This window comes from Nycticebus coucang, chromosome 5, assembly GCF_027406575.1.
Source record: "Nycticebus coucang isolate mNycCou1 chromosome 5, mNycCou1.pri, whole genome shotgun sequence".
Lineage (NCBI taxonomy): Eukaryota > Metazoa > Chordata > Mammalia > Primates > Lorisidae > Nycticebus > Nycticebus coucang.
This window is the reverse complement of record NC_069784.1, coordinates 822,494-847,476: the sequence shown is the minus strand read 5'-3', so window position 1 is coordinate 847,476 and position 24,983 is coordinate 822,494. Positions and strand designations below refer to the sequence as shown.

The window sequence follows — 24,983 nt, the reverse complement described above, 5'->3', positions numbered from 1 at the left end:
TCCTGGTGTCTGTTTTTCCACATGAATTTGGTGATGGGGAGGCAGTCCTGCCCTGCTGGCACCTTACACAGCCTCTCGCCCTGAGTTCTATCTCAAGAAGCTCTGTGATCCCTGGTTGATGGGCCTCCAGATTCACTGCTATTATATCTACAAAGCCGATACTCTGGGGATTCAAGACAAATTAGACTGAATTATAAAAAAAGAAGAGAAGCTCTGTTTTTTGTACTTTGTTTTTTGTACTTTCTGTATGCCCAAGTTGCGAATTTACTATTCAACACATAAACATAATATACAAATAAAAGCCTTTTTACATAAATGGGATCATGATACACTAACGTATATTGTTCATATTTTTCATTAACAGTACATCTGAAAACAATTCCAAGGCCCAACATGCCATATATAGACGGCCTCTAACTTAATGTCTGTCACTTAGCCACACTGTCACTGTTGGGTGTTCAGGGTCCAATTTTTGCTGTTTGCTTCAATCGTAACTTCAAATGTATATCCATATGAGCACATGTATTTCTGTAGGATAGATTCCTTGAAATAAAATTATAATATCAAAGGGTATATGAATTTTTTATTTAGATAAATACCAGCTATTTGACCTCCAAAATGACTAACAATTTACATGTCTATGAGGGTATGTGAGTTTCTCTTTACATTATAATCTAACAACCCTAGAAGATATGATTATTCTTTTTTTTTTTTTTTGCAGTTTTTGGCTGAGGCTGGGTTTGAACCCGCCACCTCCAGCATATGGGGCTGGTGCCCTACTCCGTTGAGCCACAGGCGCCATGATTATTATGTTTCACTTTTGAGAGTTTTAATAGTTAAAAATGGTATTTCATCATTTAATTGGAAGTTCGACAACTTCTCATGTTTATTTACGATTTGTATTTCTTTTGTGAATAAGCTGTCTCTGTTCATACCTTTTACCCACTGTTCTACTGAGTTTCTAACTGATTTGCAGGAGCTCTGTGGCAGGTATGGATATCAATCTTCCTTGCGTTTACTGTGAAATTCTCCTCTACGTCGGTCTCTTCTTTTAACTCTTTAGGTTATTCCCAGGCATATAAAATTTAAATCTTTAAGTAGTCAAGGCTGTTGATTTTTAACTTTATGACTGCCTCAATTATGAATGACGTTTCACTTCAGTATTATAATAAATGTTTTATATTTTACTTGAATACCAGAACTCAGACTAAAAAGTTTAAGTTCATTGAAAGCTTTTTTTCAATATTCTCAATGACTTCTGTTTACCAGGTCTTGTCCTCATGCTGGGCCCTGTGGCCGGCCGGGCTGCACCCCAGGCTCCTGCAGAGGGACTGCAGGAACCAATGGCCAGGAGGAGCCTTCCTGGGCCAGGTGTGCACTGGCCCCAGAAAGACCAAGTATTCGATCAACAGGGAAGAGAAGAAACCTCCTAGAAAGACAGAATGATGAGCCCCAAAGAGCAAAGCATGTCCACAGGGTGATCTGGCCACACGTCCACTGTGGGCAGCAGAGTGAGACCCTGTTTCTAAAAGATGATAATTTAAAAATGGGACTGGGTGTCATAAACCCTGCTTTGCCATAGACGATCACCTTATCCAGGTCACATCATGTTCTTCTTTTTTCTCATCTGCAAATTGGAGATAATACTCTTGGTGATGAAGTATTTACACAGTGGCATAAATCAGAGTATCTGTGAAATTTTATATTGTCAATTATAAAAAGCCATATAAAGATTAAATGAATTCACTGGTTATAAGCAGAAAAAACTTTATTTCTATCAAATTGTAAAGTATTAATCAATCTTCAGGCAAGATAACCAAAATCATCAATAATACAATTAACAGGATAGCACATACAGACCAGACTGCAGGTTTAGATACTTTGAATTAAGCACATACACCAAAATTAAGAAGGCCAACAACTGCCACCCAGAGGAAAAGCACTCTGACTCATTGTAAACACACGACTTCTGGGGACCTCGGGCTGACATCTCACAGGATAGTAAACCAAAGAGACAGTTTGTCACTGGGTTACAGAACTGATCTGAGCTTGAGAGGGGTCACAGTGAAATGCCATTATAACTGAACAACTTCCCCCAGAGATCTGCTCATCTCAAAAACAAGAATATATAAAATTCAGTAGTACAAATTCTCATAAAACTAGAAAAGTTCTCTAAGTCCTAATATCCTTGGAGCTTACGTGAAGACTGAGTTTTCATGTTTCTTCCCTTTACTCTTCTCTACATTAAATATAAAATAGTTTGCTTTTTTTAAGTATGTTTCTGACTTTATAGCCAAAGCTTTAAAATGAAGAAAAGAATGGTTTTATAAAAGGAGTTACACACATTGGCTGCAGGGAGAATCTTCACAGAGGTTAAGCAGGAAATCTCCTGTTTAAAGAGCAGCATTGCGCTTCCCAGAACAACCCAATTAGGACCAGAGTGAGCAATTCATATCTGTGCCATACAAGAGCTTTCACCTTTTTGGAAATGTTTTACTAAATCTCTGTCACACACAAAAATGATCAAATTGGGGAATTCCCTGAAGCATACAGATAATGGTGTTTATTCTGGTAAGAACTGTGCGATTCATTATGAGAAAGACAAGGTCTGGTGCATATAAACAATGACGATCACAATGTGTCTCAACAGATGCAGGATGCTGGGTTTTTTCATAGTTGTACAGTTTCATGGTTTCATAACGTCTGGGTCCTGCACACTTCTCATCTGGAAACAGGACTGGGCTATTTATGGACAGGGGTGATTATGTGTGGCCAGACCACATTCTCACATTGAAGTAAGTCTTCACTAGTGGGCTCATCTTTGGAAACACCAAAAAGACTATGGAGTTGCTAAAAATGGAAGAGGGTTAACAAGAAAGCAATTCATACAAGGAACAGGCAAAATCATGAACTGCCTCTCGCAGAATCAACTGCAGAAAGTGCAAGGTGAGAAATGAAAGTCACCAGGGGGACACAGATGCCTGCTGAACCCCTGTAACCAGCAGGGTGCACACATGACCTGCGTCACGCACCCTCTGTGCCCACATGACCCACCCACACACACCTCTGTGCACATGGAACCTGGCCACACACCCTCTGTGCACACGGGACCCGTGCCACATGCCTGTGGCACACCTCCAGCAGCCACCACGGTGACCCACGGAGCCCCTCCCTGCCTCAGCAGCAGAGCGCCAAAAGTGAAATTCTAGGTTGGGCGAACATGCTGGTTTATCCACTAATGAGAATGGGAAGCTCAAATAGGGAAAGGTCTGAAAAAGGCTCCTTTAAATTTCCTGATTAATCCCGTAACTACATGAAAACACATTTTAAATAAAAGGAGGTAAGTTAATTGAGATAGTGCTATTGACTACATTAGGCAGTGCTGAGGATTTGATCAGACAATGCATGCGATGTGCTTCGGTGGAGTAAGGAACAGGAACTATATGGTCAGTCACACACTTGGAAATACGTGATCAGTGTGATTTGAGCAAAGACCCCAGCACACTCAAACTCCTCAGACACACAGAGGGAGTCAAAGACTGAGCTCGGGGCGCACTAAGAGTGTGTGCAGGCATCTCTGAAGACATTTTAAATGGTAGGAAAGGCCATAGAAGCACCTTTCTCCACAAGCCCCCCCCCTTATTTATGGCTGTTCTTACCTTTTCCCTTCCCTGTCAAAGAGAGGGGCAGGGCACACCTTGGGTGATGCTGGAGCTCCCCTGGGTTTGGCTGCTGGGAGGTGGCAGGGTGTGGCCCCTCGGACATGAGGATGAAACAGGAGGGAAGCCGCCCCGAGGTTACTCCAGGATTGTTGCACAGCAAGCAGATGGTGGACAACGTGGTACCCAGTCTCATTAATGTATAAAATAACACAGGGACAAAGGTACACAAGTCCAGAGTCATCTGTGCGAATGCTCAGGCAGCACTGTGCACCTGCCAGCACTTGGAAGGGCTCCCTGACCATCAGGACCTTGTCCGGAGAGGGAGTGAGAGAGGGATTCATCCTCATTTCAAGGAAGAAAAGTGAGCAGAGTCTGGAGTACAGGCCCGTGTGTGAGAACCACAGCTGGAGTGGCGCAGGGCTGTCTAGGGGCACAGTGCAGTGGACATCAGCGGATGGGTGAGGGACATAAGCTCGTCCTCCGCAGATAAGCCTGGCCCGAGCCCCGCCCACCAGGATGGCCTTTTATTCTGTCTGCCTGTGAGGGCTGGGCAGGGACTATGGGCTCAGACTGTCCTCTAGCAGATTCTTTCACTTATACAAGAGGGGAGGGGAGGGAGTATTCTCACACAGAATATTCTTGATCTGAGGCTACAAGCAGAACCCAGCAGGCTCGGGGGTCCAGGTTTCTGGGGACAGGACACAGGTATTTAATCCAAGAACATGCCCATCTTGTGAGTCAGGAAGCTCGTCTGGGTCCCGGCTACACTGTTCATCGGCAGCAGAGTCCTGGGAAGGATGTTTCACACCCCAAACCTGCCTTCTCAATTTATAAACATGCAATCATGCCAACCTCACAGGATGTGAGAAAGGGCAGATGACGTGCTCCTTAAGGGTCTTAGAGCTGTACACTGCACTCAGCAAGCAACTATTCAATAAACAGTACCTGTCAAGTGCTTGCATTAGGGTGGGGCCATTAAACATAGCAGCATTTCCAAGTTCTAAGTGAGAACTTAGTGAAGTAAGTTGGTAAGTTAGTTCCCACTTAGTAAGTGGGAGCCTGTGAAGATAATGGAAGCAGATGAATTCAGAGCTGGGGTGGAGTCTCAAAGACCATCCAAACTGTGCCCTTCTCTTAAATGTGAATGAATGGTTATGTGTGGCGATAGAAGGAAACCAAGAAAAAAATGTCCCTTTGACTTTGTCAAATTTTCAAAATAACTCTTAGAAAATTACTTAAGGGAAAACTAGAAGGTTTACAAAAACCAGAAAGACTGTTTTAAGGCCTCTGACCATGAAAAACTAGCATCATCTTTCAAAGTCCATGGAAAAGATGCTTCTCTATTATTGGTCTCACCTAGCAAAGGACCCCTCACCCGCTGGCCAGCTGCAGCAGAATCAAACCCTGTTGCATCTCACCAAGTGACTCGGTGTTGGCTACAAAGTGTCTGTTTAGCTGGAAAAGAAGAGGGAGGGATAGGGGGAGGGAAGAGGGAGGATGGAATCAGGGATCAGCCTCGTCCCATTCCTTCCCCACAACCCAAAGGCAGTCATCACACTATAAGGTCTGCTAAAAGCTTGAAGATTTTTCTGCTTCCAATAAAGCACATACTTTCCTCTTTTGAACACATCCACAAAGTTATTCTATCCACAGAATAACTTTAACTTTCTACCTTTTCTAGTTTCCAGAAATGGCCATTTTCCTCATATCAGACTTGTTTTTCTCTGTACCTGGTTCTCAAGGAAGCCTGAGCTTTACCTACACATCCAATACCCACCTTGCAACCCTATATTCTAAAGTGCTCAGAGCCGACATGACACGCTGACTCTCCACAGCCCTGCACTGGGCCATTCTCACTGCATCAACCTGAAAGGCAAATGGCCTTACTTTGCTGTCATGGAGACAATGAGGGGGACTGGTCTAAACTTCCACTGAGGTACCCAGAGAACATTCCCAGGAAGGGACCAGGGAGGGGGCCTGGTGAGAGCAGGGAAGGAGTGTGCTCGCACCACACACGGGACACGTAACACACACGGCCGTGAAGGGACGCCTGCAGGAAGCGAAGTGTGTCTCAGCCAGGAAGTGCTCTTCTCTTCCTCCCAGTGTGAAGGATTAGACAGAAGTCACTTCCAGGAGCTGTGAGGTTGCCCGCTGGGTACAGTCAGGATGCATGAAGAAGGGATGTGTATTTTTAAGGCAGCAGGAATAAACTTCATTGTCCTTCCTAGAGGACAGCAGGAATTACTCAAGGTGGCCACCACGTCTGGAAACCAGACAAATCCTGTAACGCATGGCTTCTTGCTATCCATTATAACAAATGACAAAATATTAGTATCTATTCTAGACTCTGTGGCCACCCCATAGAATACATCTTTGGAACAGAAAAAAAAAAAAATAATAAAGATTTTGTTCCCCATAATCGTAAAGCCAGCATACCCAGTCTGGCACAGTTCATGCGACGTTGTACTCAACCGCACAGGCTCCGTTCCCCATGACAATGTTTGATACACTTGGGTCACGCACAGGAGAAAAACACTGTCAGCATCGATAGCAGCATTTTCATAGAACACGTTGTTGTCCTGAATAATAAGCCTAACTCCTCCGTCAGTCCAGTCATCCCAGATGGCCTCACTACTTCTATAGGCATAAGATACAATCATCCAACATTTGTGTAGATACATAATTCCCTTTTTTGAGGCTTCCCAAAAGACTTTAGGAGGGCTCCCAAAAGACTTTTAGGAGTTTGATTTTTTTTATAATAAAAGAAAGAAGCAGTGTCCTTCTCTGAGAGTCAGACATCCTGCCCGGCTCACTCCCTAAGTCATGAGGAGATTCTGTGCAGCAGCCCCTCACTCTCGGCTCTCAGAAGGTCATTCAAGGGATAACGGCAATGATCTATACTATTTAATAGCCCAGGAAGAGAGAAAACAGATGTAAAAATACATAATCTTGAAATCCTCTCATCCCAGGATTTTTGAAAAGGAGATTGTATGTGAAGGATGGACGCAGGGTGGCAGCCACTCCTGCCAGGTCAAGGAGCCATGGACACAGCCACCCAGGACCAGAGAGACAGCTGTGAGAGGGACTGACTTCAACTTCACCTTCCCAGGGGGGCACAAGCCAGAGAAATCCTGGATGGGGCCCTGGTCATTCTCAGGTTTACTGGTGCTATGGTTCAACCATTTTTAGAGGGATGGAGACATCCAGAGACACCAGCCACTATCACGAGTAAGAGGAGTTCTGCAGTGACAACATGACTGCCACAGTGAGAAAGCAAGTTATAGGCCATTGGAAATCCACCTGCACATGCACACAAGGGGCCTGAGCCGGGCACAGAGACACCTCACACTCAGGGAGGTGGCCGTTCCTTTGAAAGACAGGGGAGCCTCTTCACAAATCCTTTCTATTCATTCGTTTTCAAATCAGTTCATCATTTAAACTAAAAAAGATGCTGCAAGCTATTTTGGCTAGCTTCTAATTTGGACACAGCACCAGTACTAAGCACACAACTGAACGGACGACCACAGCTCCCTGATTCTTCCTCTGGGAAGGCTCAGTATGCTTCTTTGGACTGAATAGGTGTGATCTTGTTTGAGAACAGCGTGTAAACATAGGGCCATATTTTGTTAGTCTCCGTCCCAGAAAATTGGTGGAGCACTCCTCGGCTCCTGAAAAACAAAGTCCAACAGGAAAAGGCGTTTTAGGTTCCTTTAAACACATGAGGGCAGGAAGATCCTAACACAACGAAGGTCCTTAGCACGCGTCACCAAGTGCCAGGACAGCCCTTTTCAGACGATGGATGAACACTTCCTGGGCAGGGCCCTAACCCAGGCTGCAGCATCCGCAGTCTGCTGTGCTCCTGATGCCAGGTTTTTCCCCTCTCCTTTAAAACATATCAGAGAATGACATTATAGGGGCAATGCAAAATGTGCTTTACAAAAGCAAAGCATTAAAAAGCTTTGATACGGTGAAACCCTTAGTCCTTAGAACAAGCAGCTGTGGGACACAGGATGTTTTATAATATAATTAGAAAACTCTGACCTAATGGTTTGCTAAATTATTTGGGGACTACAAGGTCAGGAGATGATTATAGCAGAGGCTGTGAACTGCTGTTCTGAAGGCAGGGAGCATACAGTTTTGTTTGGCTTACATCCTATTTAAAAAATTTGAATTTGTTGCCAATACAAAATTGGCATTTTTCACCCCACACAGAAAGCCAGATTTCTGTTTCTCCTGAAAAATGGGAGTTGTTAGCCACAGTGGGCCTGGCTGCCCGTGATGTGGTGACAGCTGGGTCAGGCAAGGGACTGTCCAGCTCAGCGGTTCTCAGCTGCCCCATTTAACGCCCTCCCCCACCCCCCCGTATTTCCAATGCCTGCCTGGCCTTACAGCCATTAGAATTTTCAATCTCTACTTTATGATTTTAGCTTATATTTGTTAAATTCCCCACAGACATGTCAAAAAAGGACATACCCAGTCCCTTCTAACCTGCTACCCCAATCAGGTACTTAAATGTGGAAGTGTGGAAATACGGACCATCACCTCCACCACTTAAAGAAGAAAATGAAAGTCTAGAGGCAATTCTATATCTGTCACAGACAGAGGCGATGAGGTTTACTCCCTTAGGCCCGGATAGTTTTGGGATAAAAGTACTGAATTTTATCTGCCATCAACATCTCCCAACACTTCACCTGACTTCTGGGAGGTGCTGGGTCCTCTGTCTGGCTTCGGGACGCACTTCTGTGCTGACCCGAGGTTCTGTCCGGTAGCGCCACACCTTGCGGCTGGCCCTGTGCAGTGAAAGCACAGAGGTGTGCTCACCTGTACAGCTCGATGATGGGCTTGGCCACATCCTTGTACTGCCTCAGCCTGGCGGCAACTGCTTCCGGCTTATCATCCTCCTGCTGCACCAATGGCTCACCCGTGAGGTCGTCAACCCCCTACAAACACCAGAGAAACCAAATAACACCAACAAGGTCGGGCGGCTCTGCAGGTATGGTCTCTCCTGCGTCACACTATGTGTTCACCTTTGCTGACGGTGGTGATGTGAAGGCAAAAGAAACAGCAGCCTGACAGAGTGTTAGTTACCTTGTTTCCCGAGAGCCAACGTTAAGTCTGTGTCAACTGCTCAGATCTTTTCAAACATGTTTCCAGTGTTGTTAATAAATGGCCCTTCCCCAGGAACAAACTTTAGACAATGTCGCCATGGCTCCCTAAATATTCCTACAACTGCCTTGCTTTCCATAGCCTGAGTTTTTTTTTTTTTTTTTTTTAGAGACAGAATTTCACTTTGTTGCCCTGGGGAGAGTGGGGTGGCATCACAACTCACAGCAACCTCCACCTCCTGGGCTTAGGTGATTCTCTTGCCTCAGCCTTCCGAGAAGCTGGGACTACAGATGCCCCCCACAATGCCCAGCCATTTTTTGGCTGTTGTTGCAGTTTGGCCGGGGCCAGGTTTGAACCCAGCACTCTTGATATATGGGCCTGGCACCATGCTCACTGAGCCACAGGAAAGAAGCAACCTGGTTTACTTAGGAAGGGTATTAACATAGAAGAAGACCTTTCAGCGCTGTCTCTGCCAGATTCCGAACTCCATCCCATAGCTGCTTAGAAACTTAGCTTACATTATTTTCCTAGACCCAATAATGATACATAAACATGCGTTAAAGTAGGTATGACTCAAATATCCATGATGATCATGGACATTCTGAGAATCAAAAAATTATAATTAAAAAAAAAAAAAAAACCCGAATTTGCCCTGAGCTTACAGGTTCGAGACAGCATGAGTCTCTAAAATAGCCTGGCATTGTGGCAGGTGCCTGTAGTCCCAGTCCTCGCCTCAGGGAGGCTGAGGCAAGAGAATCACTTGAGCCCAAGAGTTTGAAGCTGCTGCTATGACACCACAGCACTCTATGGAGGGTGACAAAGTGAAACTCTGTCTAAAAAAAAAGCCCCAATTTTCAATGTGCTTCAACCTCCTCAGAAGTGATACCTCCTTACAAATTGCAAAATAGACATATTTTTATTTTGCCTCCCATGTCCCTGGCTATTATTCTCCAAGAGAGATAGTCACAAGAAATAAATTTGCCACAAGGTAGGTTAGAATGGAACCAAAATGCTCAGGCAACCCAATGGTTAATAAGAAACCAGCTATAAATTTGAAATAGACTAAAAATTCCATGACAGCTCAGGACCCTGGGTGTGTGGCTTATGCTCACGGTTTATCAGTGAACCCCATAATTAGCTCCTGTGTGGTCCATGTCTATTGACCTGACCCAATAGCAGAGGAGATGGGAGAAAAGAGTGTATCCACCCACATTCCTCTCTTCTCCCACCCATGAAGCTCAGAAGTCCACAGTTGAGCACCTCCCTACACTGACCAACCCTTTTTTTTTTTTGATAGTTTTTTGCCCAGGGCTGGGTTTAAACCCACTACCTCCAGCATATGGGGCTGGCGCCCTACTCCTTTGAGCCACAGGCGCCACCCCATGACCACCTTCTTAAGTTGACCTTATTTTCATAGATGGGCATACACCACATGTCTTTGTCAGCCCAGAAGGCCAGGTTCCTTATGGTGACCTCCATATGCTGACCGGTGTGTCACAGTACCTTGGGTGGTCACCTACAGAGACTGTACTGTGTGTGTGTAGACCTTTTGTGGGGGACAGAGTCTCAGTCTGTTGCCCTCGCTAGACTACAGTGGCACCACCATAGCTCACTGCAACCTCCCAAGTAGATGGGACTATAGGTGCACGCCACCACACAAGGCTAATTTTTTCTATTTTTTGGTAAAGACAGCATTTCCCTCTTGCTCAGACCAGTCTCCAACTCCTGAGCTAAACTGCACTCCCACCTTGGCCTCCCACAGCGCTAGTATTGTAGGTGTGAGCCACCACTCCTGGCCTATTTCCTAATTATATATTTAAAAGAAGACTGAAAAAAGAGACTAGCTAGTGCCTCACTAGGACTTTACTAACACAATGGTACCAGGAGTTGGGAAATCATTTGTAGCCACTTGAAGTAATTTTCTGTACTAATTACTGACTCTATCTGAATTTAAGCCTAATCTTTTCCATAAAGGTTAACCCAGGAAGCAGCGCCTGTGGCTCAAGGAGTAGGGCGCCGGTCCTATATGCCTGAGGTGGCGGGTTCAAACCTAGCCCCAGCCAAAAACAAAAACAAACAAACAAACAAAAAAAATGCTATTTGGGCTGTGCCTGTGGCTCAAGGAGTAGGGCGCTGGTCCCATATGCCGGAGGTGGTGGGTTCAAACCCAGCCCCGGCCAAAAACCACAAAAAAAAAAAAAAAAAAATGATTAACCCGGGAAAGCACAATGTCATTTCTTCCACATGTAGGTAATAAGAAACGCTACCGCCCAGTGCCTGGATTTCAGCATTACCAGCCTGAGTTAACACCTTAGTTCAATCTGTCCTTATCAGATATATGAACTCCTTACCAGAAAGAACAATAACCCTTTTAAGTGAATTTGTTCAAGTATTTTTGTATATAGATCATTACATATGATTAATTTTAGGTAATTGTGTCAAGGTTGTACTTTGACTTCTTTTTAAAGGCAACCTTGTCATTCCTTTAGCCCTGGCCAGCCACAGTAACCCTCCCCTCACCCAGCCTCAGCCTGGGCCCTGGGCCAGCCCTGACAGAGCCTCCACCACTTTCTGGTCTCATAAAGCCAGAAAGCACATAAACACACAGACAAAAACAAAGAGGTGTGCTCACCATTTTACAAAAGTGAGATCATTCAGCTGTTTGCTTTTCTCATTGAACAACACCATCAGGAAATTTCTCCATGTCAAAAGAGTATAGTGCAAATTCATTCTCTTTATTGACTGCCTTATATTCCAAGATGGTAGGCCTGTTTCCAAAGGTATTTACCAGTCTTCTATGGCTGAATATTCATGGAAGGAGGCGGCTGCTTTTGGATTTTGGCCACTACAACAGCATTGGAATCAGCAGCACTGCCTGCTAGTGCCCTGTTTCCAGGGGCTGTTCTCCCAGATGTGGGCTGATGGAACACTCACTTAAAACTCTTCACGCACATGGCTGTGCTGCCCTAGAAAGAGGCCAGTGACACTTTATCTAACTAAAGTGTGACCTGCTTCTCTCAGGCCCTTGTCCACAGGGCCTGCTACGCCTTCTCAGTTCTGCCCAGTCCAAAGCACCGAATCCTGACCTCACGCACATTTCCCTTCTCTGACTACTGCTCAATGTGAACATTAAAAAAAAAATTATTGGCTAGGTAGATTTTCTCTTTTTTGAATAGTGTGTTCATATGCTTTACCCACTCCTCAACTGAAAAGGTTTGCCTTTTTCTTGTCAGTTGGCAAAGCACTCTGGATGTTCTTACGTGCACGTGCGGGGGGTTGAAGTCCAGGTTGTACACCCTTCCACTGGGAGGGTGAATCCAGCGTCGGCTGAGACGATCTTTAAGTGTCTCAAATGGAATGTTCAGAATGACCACGAGATCCAAGTCACAGATTTTGTCCAGGGCTTCAGCTTGTCCTAATGTCCTAGGAAAACCTGGACACCAAACACAAAACAAGTTGAATGCAGGATTATTATGCAATTCTAATTAGTCCTGGAAATATTTTCAATGACAGAATTAAATATGCATATAATATCCAAAAAAAAAAAAAAGCTTTAAGCAAGAATTTATATTGACCTCCACAAATTTAACATTAAAAGAATATATGCTATTTTATACCTAACTTTTGCAAACTTGTATGCAATAAATATGGATACTTTTTGTCAAGTATACCTCAATAAAGCTGGGGAGAAAATTAAATGAAAATAAAATTTTTAAATCTAACTTTTAAAAATTATAGTCCCCAAGTGACGGGACTATAGGTGTGTACTGAGACAGGAGAATCCATTGAACCCAAGTTTTCAAGTTCAACCCTGGGTGACATGGCAAGGCTCAGTGACTCACATCTATAATCCTAACACTCTAGAAGCTGAGGTGAGAGGATTGTTTGAACTCGGAGTTCAAGACCAGTCTAAGCAGTATGGTGAGACCCTGCCTCTACCAAAAATGGGCAAAAATGAGCTAAGTGCGATGGTACACACCTGCCGTCCAGCTACCTGGGAGTCTGAGACAGAAGGACGGCATGAGCCCAGATGTTTGAGGCTGTGGTGAGTTGTGACAACGCTACTGTACTCTAGTCCAGACAACATAGTGAGACTCTGTCTCAAAAAATAAAAATAAAAAATAAAACCACTGCTTTTAAACTTTGGATACTGCAAAACTTACCAATTCTTACCACTTTTCTAACTATGGGGAAATAAACAACAAAATTAAAATGTGGGCCCAGGGGCACCTCTTCCTTTTCTTCTCCAAGCAGAGGCTCTGGGTGACCTCAAGAGTGGAGCATAATCGCAGCTCAATTTACAATTGCTAAAATGTGGAAAACAGCCTAAATGCCCTTCAACCCAGGAATGGTTTGGCAAGCTGTGGTATATGTATACCATGGAATATTATTCAGCCATTTAAAAAAATGGAGATTTTGCAGCATTTGTATTAACCTGGATGGAGGTGGAACACATTATTCTTAGTGAAGCATCACAGGAATGGAGAAGCATGAATCCTATGTATTCAACTCTGATATGAGGACAATTAATGACACGGCGGGGCACAGGGGAAGGGGAGACCAAACTGAGAGAGGAGGAGGGAAGGGGTGAGGGAAAGAAATAGAAAATAGTAACTAATTCTCACATAAACTGGACTTAATTTTGACCAAAGTACATTACTTAAACGTTAGTCTTTAATTCAACTTGTTAATATGTTGTTTAGAATATTGCATCCTCATTTGTAAGTGAAATATGTTTGTAATTTCCCTTTATAATAATATATTTTTTCCAATTTTAATATCAGGTGTATCTAGATGAAGTAGAATGATTTTGAAGTGTTTCTTCTTTTTCTTTTCTTTTTTATTTTTTTGTGGTTTTTGGCCAGGGCTGGGTTTGAACCCGCCACCTCCAGCATATGGGACCAGCGCCCTACCCCTTTGAGCCACAGGTGCTGTCCCAATTCTTCTTTTTCTATTGTCTATAAGATTTGGCATGATCTGTTTTTTGAAATTATCTTTTATTTTTATTTATAAATATTAGTTGTCTATTTTTTGAGACTTCGGAAAAAAAATTAGAAGTGAACTGATGACTCCATACTGAACTTCAGATTCAAAGCATTCTATGATAGACATACTCTTATTTGACAATGTGAACATTACTTTTTTTGCATTATTATTATTATTGCTCAATATTTCATTACAGCAATCATCTGATTTCTTTTCTGAATGTATTTATCTTCGTTTTATAAGGTTTTTGTTTCTAGTCCTTAAACATTGTTATTGTTATTAAATTTTAAACCTTTTTAATTTTGTGAAGGCAAAAAGTGGGGAAAAAAAGAGTGGAGCATAAGACTCCAAATCATATTTTCCCCCAAGAGTGACCTGTCTGACATGTAAATCCAGGCTCAGTGTGATGGGACTATGCAGCAGCATCTTTTCCCTAAATAAATCACTCCAGTCTGCTATGGTAAATCTTTAGTGTATCTAACACCACTTTTTAAAAAATATCTTTATATACAGTTAGGTTAAAAAATCAGAGAGACGGAAAGCTGAAAGTTAAGTATCATAAAGTGTACAACATCCAGAATCCCATTGGATAAGAACCCCAGTCCTGTTTCATACCATCGTCATTACAAACACCAAGACAATTTAAAAATGAGTATTTGTGGGTTATAACACTTGAAGTTCAAAGAGCTTTCCCGGCTGCAGAAATCGTAGGCTCAAATGTGCATGTGCCACTCCAAATTACGTCCAGACCTGTGTGAATCTAAGCTGGTTTCAAAGTCCTTATTGAAATGAACATGACAAATTCTAGCCCGACTATCTCCCACCCCGACTATCTCCCACCCCTGTTGCAGGTGGCTGCTGCTTGCTGACTGCATCAGACCCTCCCTCTTGCCTGTGAGCCACCTGCAACAAGCTTCCTCCTCCTGTACCATCGAGACGTGCCTTTCCCAGAATAGTCCACTCTCTGCTAAAACTTCCAGATAACAACTAGAATTAGAAAGGAGCCTGTAGCCAAAACCACCACAAGTATCTCTGAACTCCTCTAACCCTTTGACACATTTTCTGAAGCAGTGCCTCCCAAAGTGACCCTCACTGGAGGACAGAAAGAAAGTATTAGAACTTTATTGCATATTTTCCTATTCTTATTAAACCTCTATTTGGAGGTACATTTTACAAGGAACATCGTATTGGTGAAATTGCACGGGTATGAAGTCCACAAACACAGATAATCCATCCATACATTGAAGATGTAAACCCAACCTTTTTACTGAGATCGACCCTTTTAAAGCCCTGAGTTCTCAGCATCACTAGTTGCTTCCCTGACAAGAAACCATTATTCTTCATCCTTTGTTTAGAGGTTGAGAACTGGAAAAAAAAAAAAAAGCACTAGTTAGCAGTAAGAAGCTCTGAAAGAGAACAGATCATCAGCTCCTGCAACAGATGAAAAACCATCTCTTGCTGAGACCCTCCCACACAGAGGTGGCAGGTGCTCTGGGCTCAGCTGCGCTTGGGCTCCCTCTGCAGGGAGGAAGCTCAAAGTGCAGCCGACAGTACCTGCCTGCTGGGCTCACCAGACCCGCTGTCACCATCCTGAATCGCTGATTCTGGTGGCTGAGAGGTCCTGATAGGACAACAGCCCCTTCTCAAATCCTTCCCACCCCCAGAATAGGAGTAAGTTTAAGGAGCATTGGAAACCACGGAAGCCTAAGGAATAAGAATGAAAGTTAAATTGGAAGCATTACATTTTAAAATGTTAATACTGCTTAGATGCCACCGAGAGAACAGTTTAGAAGGAATAACTACAGAAGTGAGTCATTCCACAACATCAAGGTGCTCCGTTCTTGGGGTCATACCAAGATCACCAGGGAAGATTGAGAAGAAAAGACACGTAATTGCTGGGTGCTCAGGTCTGCCCCAGACCTCCCAGAGTACATCTGAGAGTGAGATTAGGACTTGGATATTTCCAAATAGTTATCCAGTGATTGTAACATTTACACTTGGTTGGTAAAGAATCACTAAACTTCTAGAGACAGCAGCAGTATTATGACAATACTCAGTAATGGTAAATATTTGTCATCTGCATACCTTTCTGGTCAAGCATAACTCTACTTCTAAGCAGGTGAAAAGAGCAAGTCTCCTTTACCTCATTGGAAGAGAACTGTGAAGGAAAGTCCAAACAAGAGGGAAGCCTTCCCAGCTTTCCCTGGCCCCTAACTTGGTGACTTGTTGTGACATTCCTGTCTAGAGAAATTCATGCACTTGTCAGTCAGTGCCTGACTCTCAGGGAGGGTGGCTGGCAGGCCCATTAGTGCTACAGACGACTCACGTTAAAGATCTGGGAGCCAGGTGCCATGTCAACAGTGAAGGGCAGCAGCCATAGGCAGACACACTCAGGACTCAGAACACGTTAGCTACAGGCACCAGCTCTGGACTCAGACACACGTGGAGGTCATCCCAATCCCACCTAGCCATAACTGTGAGAATTCTGGCAAGATTCATACCCTCTCTAATCTCTAATTCCCTCAGATGTAAAACAAGGGTGGATTAGTCTGTTGGGGCTGCATAGCAAACCATCACAGACTGTGTGGCTTAAACACAGAAATTCATTTTCTCACACGCCTGGGGGCTGGAAGTCTGAGATCCAGGCATCAGTGGGGGTTGATTCCCGAGGCCTCTCCCACTGGCATACAGACCGCCAGCTTCTCTCAGTGTCTCCACTGGGTCTTCCCTGCACAAGTCTGTGCTCAAAATTTTCCTTCATATGTAATGTGTAGGTCACTATGAAAGTTTTGAGACACGCTGTGCTGTGCTGTGGTATTTCACAGTGGACAGCGTCCTCTCTGAGTCGCCTGTGCAAGTTTCAACTTGCTCGGCTTATCAGTGTTGCTGGGAGGGCTTCACTTGTTTCCATCCTCACGGATTGTACATTTCTCGATTTTTGTGTATCTCAAAACTTTCATAATGACCCACATCAGTCGGAGTGAATGGGGGCCCACCCCAGTGACCTCCTCATAACTTAATTAGCTCTTTACGGAGATTATCTCTCAATACAGTCACACTCTGAGGCGTTAGGGCTTCAGCATGTGAATGAGGGTTGGGGGTGGGAGAGACACACTCAGGCTAAAACAAAGGGCACTCCCTACTGCAGTTCTGAGGATTAAAAGGGAGGATTCTAATGTTCAAGATGCAAAGGGTCAGGCACACACCAGGTGCTCAATAATTGGGAGCCGTTGCTCTTGGTAGAGTTCTCTAAGCAGGTCTGCTGGCTTCCTGATCCGACCAAAGGCAGCAGGAAGGAAAGACACACACCCCTCAACCCATGTTTAATTTTCCAAATTTAATTCCTTTTCTGAGATTTTTCTAATAGTTGTGGGAACAGCTGGTGCCCTGGGCTCTCTGCAGCAACACAGCTCAGCACCGTGGCGATCGGTCAAGCGGCACGACAGACCCAGTTCCCACCAGCCAGTGAGGGCCACCACGGCACAGCGGGTGCCACCCCGTGAGCCTCCCTCCCTGGGCTTCCAGTCTGCCCCTTTCCTTGCCTACCTCATGTGTTAATAGTAAAGCTTCTTAATCTCCCCTCCTGATCAATACCTGACGTTGACAAGTGTTCATCTGGGCTACAGACGGGTAAATTCAGCAGAGACTCCGTCTGAAGCTGTTGATGACACATGCCCACCGAGGCAGCCGCAGTGTGAACTGCGTACGCGCAGGTTGTGAACACAGTAACTAAGTAAATGAGATGAGGTATACATTAACCAGTGTGATGTAAGCATTCCTAATTCTATGTGAAATCAGCACACTGTACCCCATAAATGCATTAATGTATACATGATCTATGTGTTTATGATTTAATAAAAAAAAAATAAAATAAAATGGGGGGGGGGGAAGAATCCAGATCCAGAAGGATGCCCCAGACAGGACGGCCACGCTGGGGAAGACGTGGCCGCACACGAGATGGCACCCAGCTGGCAGCTCAGCCAGCACAGCCGGCGGGCTTCATACTGTGCCGTGCTGCTCAGGACGCATGTACACAAGCCTGCTTAACCTTAGTGCCACCAGAAGAGCAGGGCCGAGTTGCCACCTTCAGTGGCAAGTTTAGATTCAGGTAAGTTTAGATTCAGTAGGGCCAACAGTGGAATTCAGACCTGAGTGTCCCTGGCTTTCTGCTGAAGACCTCGTCCTACTGCACTTCTGCTCTGGGGTATTAAAAAATAATTGTTAAAAAAACCTTCAGATGTTACCCCCATCTATTTCTTCTACCAAAAGAGCTGATTGCTGTGACAGCTCCCTGGTCACCACAGTCCCTAGTCTGCTACCTACATCACAGGCAGAAGAAAAGCTAAGATCTCACAGGCCTAGGAAGTCCTTCATACCTGGCCAGCCCTGCTACCTCCCCCCTTCTCTGTCCACCTCACTGTGCCGCCACAGTGGCCTCCACTCTGGTGTCCCTGTGGCCCCAGTCACTGGAGGGTCTTGGTTGGAGTTGTGTGGTCAGGGCGGGCTTCTCACGCTGTCCACTCACATTAACTCAACTCACACTGCACCTCCACCACGTGCTGACACTCAACTCACACCCTGTTTTTTCTTCATAGTATTCATCACTATTTGTCACATGACACTTGATTTCTTCTTCTTCTTCTTTTTTGAGAAAGAGTCTCACTTTGTCATGGTTGGTAGAGTGCTGTGGTGTCCCAGCTCACAGCAAACTCAAACTCTTGGGTATAAGCAATTCTCTTGCCTCAGCCTCCCAAGTAGCTGGACTACAGGCATCTACCACAATGCCTGGCTATTTTTAGAGATGAGGTCTCACTCTGGCTCAGGTTGGTCTTGAATCTGTGAGCTCAGGCAATCCACCTGCCTCAGCCTCCCAGAGTGCTAGGATTACAGGTGTGGGCCACTGCCCAGCCCTGACACTCGATTTTTTATTTTTGAGTGTTTTCTATTCCCACCAAAATGTCAACTAAATAAGAGCAGAATTTTTAAGGTTTGTGTTTATTTCTATATCCTTAGTGGCCAGAATATGTGCAATACAGTAAGCACTGAATGATAGTACAGTAAACTCTCGATAGCTGGCCACCTCCCTACATTGACCACCTCCTCAAGGTGACCCAGTTTTCACAGACTGGACATGCACCACATGTACCCATCAGCACAGCAGGCCTACCTCTTTATGGTGACCACCTCCACGTGCTGACCAGTTTGTTACAGTCCCTTGGGTGGTCCCCTACACAGGTTCTACTGTATTTGTTGAATGAATAAATAAGTATCTCAAAAATCATAACTCCACAAGGTAGGTATTAAACCCATTTGAAAGATATAAAACCCAAGGCCGAGAAAAGTTAAGTGACATTCTCCAAATCACACATTTAAAAACCTAGATATAAACCAAGCGCTATGTCTCTAGAACCGCAGACCACACCACCCCACAGACTATGAGAAGCAAATCTGCGATGAGGAGAGAGGCCTGGTCCTGACATCTGTGTAAGTCAATTTCTAAACTCACAAAATGACTTGAGGAATCAAACTCCCGGTAGCTCCAGAAACCACCCAATCCAGTGCCATAAAGACATGAGTGGTGTTCCTCCCACTAACACCAGCAGTGTTCTACGCCTTGCTGTTGTCTTTCACGACAGCTTGGAGATTTCTTTGTACATAGTTCACGTCCCTGTCTCGCTCTCTCCTGACTGCAGAGTACATCATTATTATTATGCCCCATAATTTAACGGTCCTCAAGGACGGACCTCTGAGTTGTTCTCAGTCCCCCATCATCACACTGGATGGGAAAAGCAGCTCAGCAGACAGGAACACAGGCGTCAGGACACCTGCCTACAGCTGAGGTCCAGCAAAGCCGTTTCCTCACTTGGTGACCCTGGTTTCTTGGCCTGTGTCTATAAAATGAGGATAATCGCACCTAATTCAAAAGTCCTTGTGAGACATCAGCAGACTACTGTACTGCATGTGGTCCCAGAATAGCGCTGGCTCAGGGTCAAGTGCAGGGGATGACGTGGGAAGAGGCAGTCCTGAGAGAAAGTACCGGCTCTGGGAGACTGGAGGTAAGAAGGCAGGAAGCACATTTGGTAACAAGAAAGATATGAAGGATAAAGATGGATTTGAGCCTTTGTCAAAGGATGAAAGGGGCACTGGGGAGAAAGAATAATACCACCATCACTCAACATGAGGTTTTCCCATAGAAGAATAAGTCCTCAGTAACATAAAAGAAAAAAAGAAAGACACATCCTCAGGGGAAATCAGGTTGTATCATTCTAGAAGGCGGAGAGAGTATCCTGCAGAGTTAGCATGTGCATGTGGAGAGGAGGGTAGGGAAACTGTAAGGAAAAGGGGATTCCAAAGGCTTCTGTGATGGAGAAATCACTAACGGGAAAAACAGTGGGGGTTACCAAAGGAGAGGACAGGAAGGGCGGCTCACCCCTCCAAAATCTGGGGTGCTGTGTCACAGGCCTGGAGTGTCCCAGGTTCTAAGAAGGGCTCTCTGTCCCTCTGGTGAGGCACAAGGGCAGGGGCTCCATAGAGTGAGGAGAAGCACGGATCTGTCCACAGGACTCTGCCGACTCAGGTCCTGACTTGGAGGTTTCCAGGCAGAAGCTATAACAGTGCCCTAAATGACAGATCCTGTGAGGTAGCACGGCAGCTCAGAAGCATTACCCTGATTTATGACCATGCCTCATGCTGGGCAGCGCAAAGCATCAGAGTAATTCAGGTGCCCCTCTGACACCAGTCAGCTGCCAGGACCACAACGTCACATAAAGCACTGTCACACCAGCATATTTTAAGGTACTTTTAGCAGAGCGTCATTCTCCAGCCATATGTATTTTTAAAAATGAACAGTGGGACACAGTATGAAGACTAGCTGAGGCCTGTGGACTGAGGGAGATCCCTGTCACCAGGACATGAGATGCTCACATTGACTCTGGACAGGAAGAAATGTGGGCATTTTGTTCAAAAACACACTTAGTTAATATGTGATATCTACTGATCCAAGCTTTCTGCTGGAGATTTAGGATATTGCTTCTTGAAAGAAATCCCTACCATGAATGGCAGGTTAAAACATGATCCATGGAAAAATCTGGTAATGGAAAATCTATATCTAAAGAACAGCCATTATGAACCTGAGAGTATTTTAATGCATATATTTAAATGTACATATAAGGTGTTTGAGCGCATTCTAAGGGAGTATCCCAGTCCATGAAGAGGCTTGGCAAGGGGCAAAGAACCTCCGGGCGGAGGCACCTTCTGGGGCACGTGCCCCTCTGAACACTGCTCAGCTGCAGCTGCCTCGAAGGCCGGGGCTCTGCTTGCTGCTGAACCCCTTAGGATGGGGAAAGGTCCCCAGTGGGCAGGGATCCCTGGCCAAGTGGACTAGACGTACACTTAAATTTTGTCAACAGGTGGCAGCATCCATGCTTTTCCATTTAGAGAGAATTGCCAGTTGAGTCTTGCTTTTACATGTACCCAAAGCAACCCTCACAGACAGGCTTTCTGAATGACGGGTTAGCAGATTCCAGCTTCCTTAATTAGACAGCCTGTTCCGAGTGAATGTATTCCATTCACTGTTGGAGAGGCGGAGGAGCTAAAGCCAAAGAAAGATCACGTGTGAGCACACACAGCTCACTTCCCTCTGGCCACATGGCAGGGGCTGCTCCACAAATGGCTTCCTGAGCTTCCATGCCAGCACAGCCCCCTCCCGCTCCCCTACCTCGGCCTAGAAAAGCTGCTTTGTTCGTTTCATTCAAATGCCCAATCCAGATGGAAAGCTGAGATTTGGGGTGCTTAAATTTTTCCTAGAATCTGCCGTGCCGTGCCGTCCCTTACCATGGTGCTCACTGGTTGTTCCCCCAGATTCCCCCACTGCACAGGTGCAGGGGCTGCTGCTGACTTGCTGGCTGGTGGTGTGTCCCCAGCAGTGCTGGCCCCTGGACCTTGACACCTGCTCCTCCCACCCATGCCAAGTGCCTGGCAGAGGGCCACTGAAGTAGGAGGTGCCACACGGCAGTGAGTGGGAGGACAAGGAGGCGCCTGTCTCTCCAGTGTGGAGTGACTCAGGGTCCACCAAAGCCCCGGGTAGCACAGCTGATGGAATTGAAAGGGCAAATCTAAAGGGAGACCTCCAATGTCCATCAGGGTCTGGCAACTTGTGAAAAGGCCGTAGGGTGGCAGCCCCCTTCCCATCTCCAGGAAGACCCGGAGCCTACACGGTCAGTCCTGACTATCCATCTCCTCCTGGCCGTCGGGAAAGTCACAAGTGCTGCTGCTGTTCCTCACAGCCAACCGCTGAATATAGTCGGAAGCGGGCGGTTTGTCTCCCACAGGCTTCCCCAGCCCAGAGCAATTCACACCATACATACCACCAACCAGAAGCCTTAGTAGCAGGTTAAAATTAATCCCTCAAAACCTGCTTCATGATGGCCTTTCTCTCTCCCATCTTGTCTGCTTACACAGTGTTTATCTGCACAGGCATCTGAGGCCTCCATACTCTGTTCCACCTGTTTTTATCAGCAGATGGTGACAGGCAGCTACAGCTGTGCTCCAGATGTTGGCAGCTGCCCGCTCACACTCCACGGTCTCACGGAGCTCTCAGGCTGCACTGTGCAGAGGGCCTCGGACAACTTCCTACTCACAGAGAGCGTCCTGGGACCCCAGACCCTCAACTGTTAGACATCCTAGAGTTTAAGGAATTATACTAAGTTGGCCCTGCCCTCAGGGAGCTTTCAGGTTAGCAGAAAATGACTTAAAAATGTAGATGTGCTACAATCACTACTTAGTGATTCATGGATAAATAGAAGATAAAATGCTCCAGACAAGTTGGCTTTTAACCACAAGTCTCTGACTTCAGAGTGCCTTAAAGAAACACAAGATGAATTCCTGTTCAGCATGAATCCCTAGGGAAATTCCTACATGGTGGGAAGAGCCTCTGACATCGCATCATCTCGATGATTTTTCCTATGTATGCCCACAGATAAAACTACTGGCTTGTAACCTTACTCCTAAATTTGATTAAAGCTGCTGGAGCCCTTTCCCCACTGAGAGAAGACTGCCACCCACAGACCCTGCATCAAACCTCTTCTGTTCAAGAGCTCAGCTTGCTTGCTCTTTGAATGCCAAACTCCATGAACAAATCAGGGAAAAACTAGTCCCACTGTATCCCAATTAAGACAAAAGGAACTTGTAAGTGATTTCACCAGAGGCCCATATTTCCACCCCAAGGAAAACAAGAGGCCAGGTGACCCTGTTCAGGCTCAGCTGAGGACTGTATGTAAGACCTGTCCTCACTACATGCCAGGCACTGTTACAGGGACTGGAAATCAGAAATGCACCCAACCTCTGCTTTCTGAGGCCCACGCTGGGGTTGAGGGGTGGGGAGGAGCTAAAAATCAAACATGCAGATGTCACACTAGTGACAGCACGGCATGTAATGTCACACTGTTGTAACATGAGAAGAAACAGTGACGTGGAGAGAGAGAATACTCCAAGAAAGCCCCTGTAAGGAAGGGATATCTGAGCAGCGACCTGTGCTCAGCACTCCAGGTGGATAACCAGAGCACAGCATTGCTGGGAGAGGACGGAGGTGCACAGGCCCACAGCACAGGGGTGCCGGGCACCAGGTAGAGAGCAGGAGGTAGGTAACGGGTATAAACAAGTTCTGTTCTCTCTTGCCCTCAAAATAAGAGGTCTAAGCATGCAGGAAAGCAGAAGAAATCTCAGAAACAAATGTTTAAAGAAAGCATGGAAAGGACAAAGAATATTCAGTGTAATATCCAAAATAATTGAAATATTCTTAAAATAGAAATACTGAACAGACAGACCAGACTTGGTGGTTCACGCCTGTAATCGCAGCACTCTGGGAGGCTGAGGCGGGAGGATCCCTTGAGCTCAGAAGTTCAAGATCAGCCTGAACAGGAGTGAGATCACATCTCTACAAAAATAGAAAAATTAGCCAGGTGTGGTGGCTCACCTGTGATCCCAAATAGTCAGAAGGCTGAGGCAGGAGGATCACCTGGCCCAGGAGTTTGAAATCACAGTGAGCTGTGATGACACCACAGCACTCTAACTGGGGTGACAGAGTGAGACCTGTCAAGGAAAGGAAGGAAGGTGAAGGGAAGGGGAAGAGAAGTGAAGGGAAGAAGAGAACTAGTGCACAGAATTCATTTAAATGTTTTAAATATAAGACAAAAAACTAGGGAATTGCATTTACCGAAGAAAACTATGATAAATGTTAACAACAAAAGCCAAGAAAAAGTGGGAGGGAAGAAGCCCAAGAAAAGCTAAGAAGTGTAAGTGTTTTCATCTCCTCCTGAGGAAATGCATCCTGTCTACATCTGAAATGTGAATTTAAAATCAAACAAGTATCAGTCTTCTGATGGCTTTTATGATCTTACAGAGCTCCCACGGGCACTAACGTCCTTGGTGACGAAGATCTGAGCTCAGTAATGATCCCTTCATTGCTGCTGTTGTCAAACTTGAGAAACATTTAATGTTTCTTTAAAAAGCACGTGAAGCGTGATGCCTTTTTATACACTTCTACCCACAGATACACCACAGTGCGGTGTCCAGAAGGATGCTTTCCATTGCTAACCCCGGCAGTTTCTGGCTGGTAGGATTTTAGGTGATTTACTGCTTTTCTTTGCATTGCTCCATATGGCTCGAATGTTTTAGAGTGACTGTGCATCATGAAAAAGATAAAATTAAATTCTCTGAGTTTCCCACATCTCATTCTCCTTTTAGCTGTAATCAACCTGTTCATCTCTCTGAAATCTGGTTCTCCGACAATCAGACTTTTATATACACTGTTCTTTTTTCTATTACTAGGCAAGAATTAATGGAAGACAGGTATCTCTAAATTTAGGAGATAAAGCCAGTTTAAAATTTAAACTGTTAAAAATCCACTTAATTTATATTAGTTGGAAAGTTAAAAATAAGTTGTTTTCACCTTTAAACTCAAAAAGTTTTAAGTTTTATTTTTAACTTCCTTCTAACTCATTTTTCATATTAATTTTTTTTTTTTTTTTTTTGTAGAGACAGAGTCTCGCTGTACCGCCCTCAGGTAGAGTGTCATGACGTCACACAGCTCACAGCAACCTCCAACTCTTGGGCTTACATGATTCTCTTGCCTCAGCCTCCCGAGCAGCTGGGACTACACTTCAGCCCTGGTCAGAGTGAGACCCCATCTCAACCAACCAGTCATTGTATATGGCCTGCTGTCAGCTTCCC

General features: G+C 45.1%; 1 protein-coding gene across 2 annotated transcripts in view; it reads right to left on the bottom strand.

Annotated features, from left to right (window-relative positions):
- Positions 1-1,746: 1,746 nt before the first annotated feature.
- AK4 (adenylate kinase 4) overlaps positions 1,747-24,983 on the bottom strand; it is a 69,366-nt gene continuing 46,129 nt past the window's right edge. For both annotated transcript variants that reach the window (XM_053590318.1, XM_053590319.1), the window contains exons 4-6: positions 12,029-12,201; positions 8,484-8,602; positions 1,747-7,330 (exon numbers count right to left, since the gene is read on the bottom strand). In XM_053590318.1, the coding sequence (XP_053446293.1) occupies positions 7,216-7,330; positions 8,484-8,602; positions 12,029-12,201 (407 nt within the window). In that variant the 3' untranslated portion in view covers positions 1,747-7,215. The remainder of the gene's footprint in view (positions 7,331-8,483; positions 8,603-12,028; positions 12,202-24,983) is intronic.